This window comes from Propithecus coquereli, unplaced genomic scaffold (genome assembly GCF_000956105.1).
Source record: "Propithecus coquereli isolate 6110/MARCELLA unplaced genomic scaffold, Pcoq_1.0 Scaffold63, whole genome shotgun sequence".
Classification (NCBI taxonomy): domain Eukaryota; kingdom Metazoa; phylum Chordata; class Mammalia; order Primates; family Indriidae; genus Propithecus; species Propithecus coquereli.
Window position 1 is genome coordinate 2,813,368 of NW_012152285.1, and position 12,289 is coordinate 2,825,656.

Below are 12,289 nucleotides of genomic sequence, written 5' to 3' on the forward strand. Positions count from 1 at the left end.
CCTGGTTGACTTTCTGTACATTGGTGGTCAAATTAAGATTGGCATGTGTTCCCATTTTACGTGGCATTTATTACGTTTATGAATATAATAGTTATCAAATTGGTCAATTTCAGTATGTGCTTGGGATAGAAAACATACAGCAATTAGGGTACTGGCAAAAGTCTCCTCTCGCACCTTAGGGTGTGAATTTCTTGCTACTCAGTCCAAAGTCAGAGTCATTCTACTTAGCCTTACTACCACAGGCAGAGATTTCTCTCACTGCACACTTACTGAAGAATTTATGAAAGCTCGCAGTATTGGTGGGGGTAGGGGAAGGGTGGTAACTTAGACTCCCATAAGATTTTCACCACTTACCAGTTGCAAGTTATTTAATATATGTGAGTCACCTTGGTTGGTATTAGGTAGACAGCAAAGGACCTCCGACCCCTCCTGGGGACAAAGGCAGGCACCCGAGCAATTGCTACATCTGGAGGGAGGGAATGCCCTATGAATCTGCCAATCAGAACTTAGCACGTCAATTGCAAAAGAATGCAGAGGATTCTCTAGCCCATGGGCCAAGCAGCACAGGTACAAATGGGGTCTGGAAGGTGATCTAGGACAACCTAAGGCTAATAATCATATCATTAGCTGAAATCTACATTGCAGTTCACCCTCCCAAATGGGCTTTCAGAGAGGCTCACGGGAGATCTGCATGCGTAGTAAGACTTGGGTCATATAACTTGGAACTGTCCATCAAAATGGTTGGAAGGTGACTCTGAACCACGAGGAGGGCCCAATCCAGACACTATAAAACAACATCCCAGACCATAACGAAGGCCCTTTTTTGTTACAAGGGGTCCATTCATCATCTGCGTTAAATGAATCTTGCTCTTGTTCTATAATCCTATCTTTCTCCCCTCAATAAACCTCATTATGTGCCTACCTTGCTTTCGGGGTGACTGGTCATTCTTTGGCCAAGGGCATACCAAGAACCAACATTGTCAGACTGCTGACCTGATAAAAATACATTTTAAGGAATCCCAAGGGGGGAAAAAAAAACCCCAGATAACTACTGAAATCTCACATCGAGCATACAAAGTCAGTGAAGAAATTCCGAAACCCATTTTCTATCTTGCTTTAATAGTTCACTTATGGCTTTTGTGAAGAATGTGAACACACTAGAAACAATAGCCATTTATTTTAAGTATCAGTTTTTATTAAAAAGTGCATTTTAATTTATGATCTAGGTAAGCTGTAAGATATCAGTATATTCTCTGGAATAATAACTTTACAAAGATTTAAAACAAACAAAATTTTAAAAGCCTTTTTATTTCCTTCACCATTATTGTTTTACAATACAAATATCACCTTGTGAATACACAAAAAAACCCTACGGAAGATAATTCTGCTGCACGTAAAATACAGAATGGATATATATACTTCTTCATTCTTAAAAAACTATTTTGTTTTCCATATTGGCAAGTATAGAATAGAATACTTCCCCAAACATACGTATGTTAGGAGTAAAACTTAGAGTTACATGCAGTTTCTGCACAAATATATTTTAAAGAAATAGATATCTTTTTTGTTGTTCATCAACAAAATTGTCATGAGAGTATGGATAACTAATTCATAGCTTTCAAGTTTTAGGTAAGTGATCATTTTCAAAACTCTCTTTTAAAAAAAGATATTCATGGCTGTTTTCATTGAGTAGTTAAAATTGAACTACCAAATAGATGATAAAATAATTTAAGTGGTACATGTCATTGCTACCTGTTCACAATATGTGAACAGGCTCTGACTCTCCAATTAACATCCCCATTCTTTAATTCACGGCAACTTTAAAACTGTAAGCAGTCTTCTGATTTAATTTAGCTATAAATGCAAAATTTAGTAGTGTATACATACATTTATATTTTCATGGAATACTTTATTTTAAATAAAAACATTTAAGATTGCCTACTGACCATACAATCAAGACAAGAAAGGCACTAGAAACATAGACAAATTTCTCTCCCAAGACGCATTTTTAAATTTTAACTCTCTTCTGACATGTAAAAATCTTTAAATTTGGTTTCATAACATCATTTTGAAAAATAAAGTTAGGAAATACTTAGAAAATCACTTTATAACAGAATCTTTTTTTTTTTTTTTGCACTTTTTAACACACTGTCTCTACTGATTTTATAAAATCCAAAGTTACCAAACCTTTCTGTGTCTGTCATTTTTATTTGAATATCGGTGCAACAGGTAGAAAGATTTCAGAATCAAACCCCATTCAGGTACTTAGAAACCTTCATAGAGACATTTGCTAGAAAATGGCTTACAGCCCAATCTTTGGGGCAAGAGATATGAAAAGTATGTTTTCCCAAGAAAATAATACGCTTTATTTCCAGATGTGACTGGAAAGACCAGAACTTATGATATAAAAGCTTACATTTATGCTGCTGCATCATATACAAAGGAACATGGTGGTCGCGGGTTATGTAAATCCCAAACTTATGAACAGGAAATGTGTACAGTGCATGATAGGTTTCTTTATTGTTGTCCAACTCAGGTCCTTTGGAGAGAAAAAAGATCACAGTGCTGACCAGGTAACTCAATAGGTTAAGTCAAGGTAACCAGTGAAAGATAATAAGATTAGGGAGGTGTTTATTTTATGGCATCTTCTCTCATGGAGTTCTTAGCACTTCGGACAATTCGTCTTTCCCCCACTTGGTACAGCTGTTATGTGTCGTTCACCAGCCGGCTGTATTTAACTTGCCTACCGAGGTGGACGACTGGCCAGGGGAAAGGCCAATGGTAAGATCGAGGTACAATTCCTTGGACATTCTTTTCAAAGTACTGAAATGGCCTGTACCACCACACCCTGGCCAGGAGGTTCATCTGGGAAGCTTCCTTTAGCACCTGAGACAACAAAGAAACATACAAACTTTTCTCACAATCTTTGACTTTAAGTTCAAAAACTTCCCATGTTAAAATTCCCAAAGGTTCCCAGACCGGCCCCACACCCACCCCATATCCCAGCTTCTCTCTCACAGCGCCATTCTGCACTCTGCACTCATCTGCAAACTGGGCTGCACCTTGGCAGAAAAACCACCCCGGTTCTGGGAGGGAAGGGAGAACTGGGCTCACTTGTCTCTTGCCTATCAATAAATACCTCGGTTAGCTTCTCAGTTACTCTTCTGCACTAAAAATGGAAAAACTTAATTAAATATTGTTAAGCAGTAAGCTGGTGATGGGCCCAGGGCAGGGAGAAGAGGATGGATGGACACAGGCTTAGAAAACACTTCCCGTGGACAATGAGAGTGTGATACTTGTTCTAGAAGGAAGCAATCTCCTATGTCATTGCATTAACATACTTTTCATCTTGGTTCTGAAGAGGATCAATGGCACAAAAGACAACACAATCTTAGTTGACTACCCCTTAGACAGAGAAGCTCAAGACATCCACGCATTCTTTGTACCTCCTACTCCCCTACCCCTCTGCCCCCAAACCAGCACTGCCAAGCCAAGAACAACAGAAGCCAAAATCAAAGGGGGCAAAACTCACTTGCTGATTGGCCATAGTGTGATACCACCAGAAGAGTCTCGTGGTGATGTAATATGCCACCACCACGTCCACAGTGTAGTGGTCATGCGCTAAGAGGATACAGAAGATTCCAACTACGCTGAGAAGCCAGCAAATCCAGTGATACCACCAGAGCCGTCGAGGGGAATCTAAAAAGAAAAGGAATTGTGATATCCCATTATTGAAGTAATACTAAGGACACTTACCCAGGCCTCTAATACTGCTTCTGAATCAATTACCTCTGGTCTTTCCCTCTGAAAATAGATCTCTTGGGCTAGCAAATCTAAGGGCTTTTGCTTATCTGTAACCAAGGTTAGAATAGAAACAACTTTTTATGAAGTGATTATCCAGCAATAGTAATTCATATTTGGTTATTACATGAGTCATACAATCATAAATACAGTTTAAAAGATGAATCTTATCAAATAAGGATAGGTTAATGCAATATGCTCCATTTAAAAAAAACTGTCCATTGACATTTAAATTTACTTGTGGCTAATCTGGGTTAATGCTCTATACAAAAATCAATACCTATTAGTCCAAAGACCCTTACATAAGGATTAAGCAGTTATAAATGATACATCTGTCTTATCTGCTTTCCAAGTTCTGCAAATAAGATTAGTACACACTAATCTGAAAGTCTTTGGGATTTCCACTTCTCAAATACAAATAGTTTTCTTTTGAATCCAAATGCCTGAGAATTCTAGTCCAAGTGCTCCCCAAAGGTAGGACAGTGTCAGATAAACACTTGTCTGTACTCTCATTTAGGAAATCACCCAAGGGAAAAACCAAAATCCCTACTAGTGCAGGCCTTTCTGCCTTGCATTCTAAATGAATAGAAACTGACAGGGTCTGAAATTTTAGGGAAAACATTTGAATGCGATCTACCCCTCCCACATCATGCAGGAAGGTTCAGGCTTTTAATGAATTCTCAGAGGGTCCAAGAATCAGTCATTCATTCAATCAATATTCACTGAGCATCTTATATGCCTGGGACAGGCACAGCTCTAGCACCTGGATCAATGAACAAAACAGGCAAAGAGCCTGCCTTCCTGAGGAGATCCCTTCCTAGTAGGGAAGAGAGATAAGAGATAATAATTATAATAAATAAGGAAATTATACACTATGTTAGTTGTTAAAGGATGCAGGAAAAAAAAATTAGGTCATTAAATATGAAATGTCCTATTTTGTATCAATAGTTTATGTCTCAAACAAGAAGCAGTACGATTAACCAAAGTATGTACCTAAACTATCAACAAAGTTTTGTCATCTTAATGGTAGCTTGTTTATGTCAACAGTGAAGAAGTCTGGAGAATGAATAGCTTATCGAGAATTGAATATTTTTCCTTGTAAGAAGTGGTCCAAAGTCTGGAAAACGTGATAGTCAGTTGGTGCACGGTCTGGTGAATACAGCAGATGACAGAGAGTTTCTAAGTCCAGCCTCTGCAGTTTGAACAGTGTTGTTTGTGCGACATGTGGTTGAGCATTGTCTTGTAAGAGGATTGGCCTGTCTCTATTGACCAATCTTGGCTGCTAATCGCAAGCACCCTCATCGTTTCATCCACTGGTTGCAGTAGACATCTGCTGTAATCGATTGACCAGGATGCATGACGCTTTAGTGGATAATACCAGTGCTGGACCACTAAACAGACATCATTAGCTTTTTTTGATGAATATTCGTTTTGGATTGTGCTTTGGCACTTCATCTTTACCCAACCATTGTGCCGAATGCTTGCAATTGTCAAAAAGAATCCATTTTTCAGCACATGTAATAATACGCTATAGAAATGGTTTGTCTCTATGTCATGACAGCAAAGAAAGGCAAGTTTCAAGATGATTTTTTTTTCTGACACTTGTTTAATTTATGTGGTCCCCATCCATCCAGCTTTTTTATCTTGCCAATTTGTTTTAAATGGCCTAATATTGTTGGCATAGTAACATCGAACCTTGTTGTTAATTTACACGTACGTTGAGATGGATTTGCTTCTACTACAGCTTTGAGCTCATTATCATTCACCTTGGTCTCAGGTTCCCCACGTGGCTCATTTTTAAGACAAAAATCACCAGAATGGAACTTTTCAAATCATTGATATACCGTGTGTTCATTAGTCACATCTTTTTCGAACACTTTGTTGATATTTTGAGCTGTCCGCACCGTATTGGTTCCAGGATGGAACTCATATTTGAAAATAAAATAATTTTTGACTTATCTGTGGTTTTACAAAAATCATTTAAAAAAAACTTTGAAAGATAATCACAAGTCAAACTATGTGTTTGAAAGACTGAGGATGTACTTTCACAATAAAAATAAAACAAGCAGCATCACAGTGAAATGACAGGGATATCAACTGCCAAACTTAGTACTTAAGGAAATCAGACATTTCCTACTTAATGACCTAATAAAAAAGATGAGCTGGATAAGGGGGAGCAGGAGCAGAGGGAGTGAAGAGCAGTTTATAATTTTAAATGGTAGTGAGTGTAGGAATCTATCCCAGTGATAGTTGTATTTGATACCTTAACAACAATACAACAAGTAGCAGCTACCATTCATTCTCTGTGCAACTCCATTAGTGCCCATAGATGCCATCCATTTTACTTTTTATAACCTCTTCCCCACCCATAAAGTAGATAGCAATATCTCAATCTAAAGATGATAAAACTAAAACTTAGAGATGTTAAAGGTTTTCCTCGGGGTCACAGAGCTAGTAAGGGACAGCACCAGGATTCAAAATCAGAGTTTTATGACTTAATGCCTCTGTGTTCCCCCGTATAGCACACTGCCTTATCATCCAGGATAAGCCTTGATCCCATTAAAGGATTTCAGGTATTGGCCAGCAGGGGGCAGGCTGCTGACATCTGGCCTACATGGTTCCCACTTTTCACACTCAGTCAGTCATATCCTGGTACAAGGGCTAGACATGCCCTTACGATTCTGAATACACATTGCTAGAAGTCACTATATTTGGTCACAAACTAAGCACAAGCAGAACATCCATTCTCCCTTTTCGATCTCAATGCCCTGAAGTGCATCTTTTCTTCCCTTCCAGTATTCCCTTATCTTAGTTCAGTGGGGTGGGGAGGGGTGGGGGGTGGAGAACCTGCCCTAAGGCCATAGGTGGACTTCTAGGTCCTTCTAGGTCCTTAAGTGAGACCTTCTGACTGAATCCAAATTTTACAGAACAAATCCTTTTATTTTTATTAGTATATTTTTGTTTGTCTTTTATATTTTTATTTTTAAAATGAATGTATTGAAAATACCAAAGAATAAAATAAGTTTCAACAAAATAATCCTCCCAGATTGACCAGCACAATTAGAACATTAGTAAGCCATAAGGGCTAAAGTGACGGCTGCTGTGCTCATGATTTAGCTCTAACTTCCCCCGCCTGATTGGCGCTACAACCATACAAGACTGGTTGGTGACAGTTTATGGGGTCGAGTATGCCAGTATGTTATCAGCTTTTGACAATGGTGCCCTTTGTTTCTATTTGAAGTGGAATTTGTGAATAGTTGCACAACTCAACAGTATTTTTCAATTCTGTCTGCTTAGAAGCCCATCATTTCAAAGAAGACTAAGAGAACACTGAAGGAGGAAAACAGATTTAATAAGGCTTGAGAATTGCAGTATTACCTTGTTTCTGCTAAAGATAAGATGATTTGCTTGCTTTGTGTACTGCAATATCTACATTAAAGAAATTCAGTGCTCATCAGCATTACAATACTCACAAGGACCACAAATATTTTAAATTCCAGGGAGAGGCACAAAAGGTTATATTGCAGAAATTAAAAGATGAAAAGCAAAAGCAAAGACAATTCTTTCAAGCATCAATGATACCTGGAAATAATGCCACACTGAAGAACTTATAAAGTAGATTATATAACTGGAGAAAAAAGGGAAGCCATTCAGTGATATAGAAATTTTGAAAGACTACATGGTCAAAGTTGTAGAATGCTTAGACTCCGATAACATTTCCAAGTACAAACAACTGCCTCCTTCAAGGAGAACCATAACTGATAGGCAAAGCAGCATGAATTAGCCTTCGACTTACCAGAACAACTTCATGCAATACTTCAAAAGGAAAATATGTATTAAGCAATCTCTTTGTGTGAATCAACTGATACTACTGACTCAGCAAAGGTTTTATACTTCATTTGGGTCATAACAGAAGATTTTTTGTTTTAGGAAGAGTTACTTGCTTTGGGCACTCTTGTGAACAGAACATGGGGAATAGATATCTTCAACAACTTTCAAGATAAATGTCATGAAGTTAGACTGAATTTGGTAAATTTAGTGAGTGTATGTACAGACAGTGCACCTTCCATGACAGGAAAACATAAAGGGTTTATTACAACAGATTAAAAAAAAAAGTATTAACAGATCCAAATGCTCTCATTTCATTGTATCTTGCATCAGCAAAATCTCTGTGCTAAAGCTACTATTTTAAGTGACACTTTGTAAGAGTTGCAACTGCAACAAGGCATTGTCAATTTCGTTAACATGCTAAAGCTGAATGATGTGGTATTTTGTGTGGATTTGCCAAATCATTCTAAAGTGCGTTGGCTATCACAGGGATAGGTGTTAGCCAAAATTTTATCTCTATAAGAACAGATAAATTTTATGAAGAACAGAACTGGCAATTTGAATTATTGAAAGCAGATTTCTACAGAAATGCAGCATTTCTGAGTGATATCACATCAAATCAAAATGACTTGAATATTTCTTTGCAAGGTAAAACTAAGTCTACATATGACATGTGGCAAAAAGTCCAAGCATTTCGAAAATTATCTTTTTTCAAAACACTTCTTCAAAAGGAAATTTTGGATGAACATTTTTCCCAGTTAGTAAAGGTCACTGATAAGCAGGATGATGTATGTGAATCATGTGAAGAATACACAGCTGTCATAGACCTATTAATTGGAGAATGCAATGAAAGGTTCACTGACTTTGAGAATCATGATGACATCACATTCAAATTAACATTTCGGCCTCATCTAGTTGGTATCACCAAGGCACTTGAAGAACTACAGATGGAATTGATTGAACTCTCAGTAGATGACACTTGAAAGTCATTGTTTGATGCTAAGAAAGACCCAATCGAAATATGGAAAAATGCAATAGAATACCCACACCTTTGGCAACATGCCCGAAAAATGCCTTCTCACTTTTCAACCACTTATTGCTGTGAATCTACATTCTCCTACCTAACCTAAAAATCAAGATGCCCTTAAGAACACAAATGACTGATATCCATCTAGAGGATCAACTGAAACTGTGGACCTCCATGCTGCAACCAAATATTCAAATGCTTTCCAACAAAAAGTAGACATAACAAAGTTATTAAAAGGTTAGTTAACTTTAAAATTAACAAATAGTTTTCATTTTTTGAAATTATTAAGTACAGAGTAGTTAGATTTTTACAAAATAATGTACATTTTAAAGTATATCTAACAAAAGGTTCTTAAATGCGGCTTCATTTGATTACAGCTAAGTTAATGCAGACATCCAACATGAAAAGGTTCTCCACTTCTTAGTTTTTCAAGACCAAAACTGGGCTTTTGCCCAGTCCACCACCTCTCTTCTCTACCATCACAATCCATCCTGCTGACTCTTCTCTGTTCCTCTCTCAGGGTCTTAACTTCTCTCCATCCTCAATGCCATCACGGTAGTTCATGCCACTACCATGCTATTCCTTGACTGTGGCAACAACCGATCTCCTAACCTTTCTCCCGGTCTCCAGTCTTGCTCCTCTCCAATCCATCCTACAAGCTGCTGCCAGAGTGGTTTCTCCCTCTCTAAAGGACAAATAAGATGACATTATCCCTCTGCTCACAATCCCTCATTGGGCACCCCATCTCCATGAGACAGAAGTTCAGATTCCTTCTTGTGGCTTAAGGTTCCCTCCACGATCTGATTCCTACTTATCTGCCCATTCTCATCGCTCATTATTACCCCAACTCTGAATTCCAACCACATCAACTCCCACAAGTACTATGTGCTCCCAAGATACCTCCAGAGGGCAAAGTGTCTCCCACCTCAGTGATACCACAGCAGCCTGATTTTATTAATCGTTTTTCATGGAAATTCCCTGTATAATGCTCATTAGACTGTTTCTAACAATAAAATATTGAGGACAACAGAATTTTCTGTAAGTAGAGAAAAGAATAAATAATCTGTGGTTCATTTATAGTACTAAAATACTAACAGAAATTAAAGTGAAATAACCAGACTTTTATGTTTCGAAAACATAATTTGAAAGTAAAAAGTAGCAGAAGAATATATACAGCATGATACCATTTACGTAAACTTAAAAGCCCCCACAAAACAATAATATACAAGTACAAAAACATGGATGGAAATGACACAGGAAAATGAGAGATGGAGGGAATGAAGAGGCTTTAATCATATATTAACATTTCATTTCCTTTTTTAAACGGTTATTTGAAGTAAATATGGCAAAATGCTAATATATATTAAATTTGAGCCATGTATAGGGCTATCTGTGATATTATTTTGTCTGTGTTTCACAATAAAATATTTAAAGCACATTTCTTAAGGAAAGTTTCCCATTTAGTGTCTGCTTTACCCCCGTGTCCATGTTTTTTGTGAGGGCAGAGATGTCATCTGATCCATCACGGCACCCTCAAACCTACAGCATAATGCCACATGCTTGACAAATGACTACGAAGGCACCAATGACCTACCATCATCCACTCCGCCCTGACCTGGATTTCTGTGTTCTCATGAGATTTCCTTCTGGCTCTTTATGCAGCTGTACAACTGGCTCCTAACGCACCCTGTGCACTGTGCTGCAAACTGCCCCCTCCCCAATGCTACAGCTGATGCTCTAGGAAACAAGACACCTCCTCCTCAAGAAGAGCCGCTATGTCCTTCTACAAATTTCCCTGGGTGCCAGCTGCATCCTAGGCATGGTGAAAAGATGAGGCTGCTGCCTCCTCCCCCCCGAAGCCTTCAGGCTTGCTTCAGCGGACTCCAGAAAACGTGATTTATCAGGGGACTAGAGACTATGGGAGGTGGCAGGTGAGGAAATTATAATGGAAGCTGTTTTAAACTTACACTCTTTGATAAACAAGTAGGTGAGCGTTAGCATGACCGTGTGGCCACTGTACAGATAGTCCCCACACATGTTGTGGGAGCCAGTGATGGACAAGCCGCCTCCAGCAATGAGCTTCATTATTCTCCGCAGTTGGGCTTCCCAGTCTCCAAAAAGCTGGTGGGAAAAGAGAAGAGATTCATTATTAGCCCATGTGAAAGTGTGCTATGATTACTATTCATATCCAGAATTAAGCTTATATTAAAATCCCCACGATCGAGTTTGCCCACTCAACATTTACCATTCCAATGGGTAGCCTTCTAAAAAATTATGGTCCTACAGATAAATCATGTGGCTTCAGAACTTTCCTTAGATGCTAGTGCTTTTTAAAGCACATTTTTGTAGATGTTCACCTTTTTTTTTTTTTTTTTATTATACCAATAGAGAAAGACTACCTCTCTCTGACTAACTGAATAATTGATTTACCAGAACTGCCATTTGGAGAAAAGAAAATTTAAATCTCTAGTCTAGGAAAAATTTAGAGATGTATTTTTTGCCATGTTTGGCCTAGAGGACAATTATTCTACTAACTTAGCTAGAACAGCTGGAGACTGGAGAGTCAAATGCATGAATATTTTTGGTATGTAGATGTTCAGGGCCCAAAGTGAAACAAGAGACATGCCTTTAATCTTTAGGAATTATGTGGGTAGTACTGGATGATTTTCCTTTTAATGAGAGTGAAAAAAGTTTATAAATTAATCTACCTGTCTATGATACAAGTTCAGGCTAGATACTAGAGTAATAAATGGCTTAAACAACTCACTCACTGCAACTTTTATTTGCTCTGTCAAATAAAATATGTGCTCATCTATATTTTACGCTTGTCAGCTCTCTTAAAATCTGGTTGGCCAATTTAATCACCATGACCCCTTTTCAACATTTAACTGATAATAATTCAGCTTTGGGAAACATGTTTCATTATGATTTCCCTTTAAAAAAATCATCAAGATTTCTAGTTAAGAGGGCAGGTTGAACACACCACGCAGAAAATATGAATTTCCAAATTCAAAGAGATTACTGAATGCCCAATACAATAGAAGAAATGGACCTACATAGCAAGACTTAGTGTTGTGGAATTTTGGAAATTGGGGACTAAGAAGAGACCCTAAAGCCTCCAGAGATTAAAGACAAGCTTTATACGAATGAACATTAGATGAAGACTTTTCAAACACAACACTGGAAAACAGAAAGCTTTGGGAAAATGTCTTCAAATTCTGACGGAAAATGATTTCCAACTTAAAATTCTACACCCAGCCATATTACCACTAAGCATAAACTAAGGATAAACTAAAGTCTTTCTCATATATGCAAGATTTTAAAATATTTATCACTTACATACTCTTTCCCAGGAATTACAGAGGATATGTTCTACAAAGCAAGGGCGTAAACGTGGAGAAAAGAAGAAATGGGACTTGCCAGGATGCCAAGGAAGTACAGATGAAGGACTGTGCAGTAGCTCCCACGTTCGGGCTGGAAAGCAAACAGCCCGAATGCTCTGGAGAGGTGTCGTAGGGAGAGGGGACTAACAGAATACCCAATGCCTCTGACTGTGCATAGAAAACTTTTAAAGCATAACCTCTGAACCAGTTATATTGCTTCTAGGAGTCTACCTCAAGGAAAGATCCCAAA

The 12,289-nt window shown here is 38.1% G+C and overlaps 1 protein-coding gene across 4 annotated transcripts in view; it reads right to left on the bottom strand.

Moving 5' to 3' along the window:
• Positions 1-1,158: 1,158 nt before the first annotated feature.
• SGMS1 (sphingomyelin synthase 1) overlaps positions 1,159-12,289 on the bottom strand; it is a 278,456-nt gene continuing 267,325 nt past the window's right edge. For all 4 annotated transcript variants that reach the window (XM_012659756.1, XM_012659757.1, XM_012659758.1 and 1 more), the window contains 3 exons: positions 10,624-10,777; positions 3,533-3,699; positions 1,159-2,886 (listed from right to left, as the gene is read on the bottom strand). In XM_012659756.1, the coding sequence (XP_012515210.1) occupies positions 2,707-2,886; positions 3,533-3,699; positions 10,624-10,777 (501 nt within the window). In that variant the 3' untranslated portion in view covers positions 1,159-2,706. The remainder of the gene's footprint in view (positions 2,887-3,532; positions 3,700-10,623; positions 10,778-12,289) is intronic.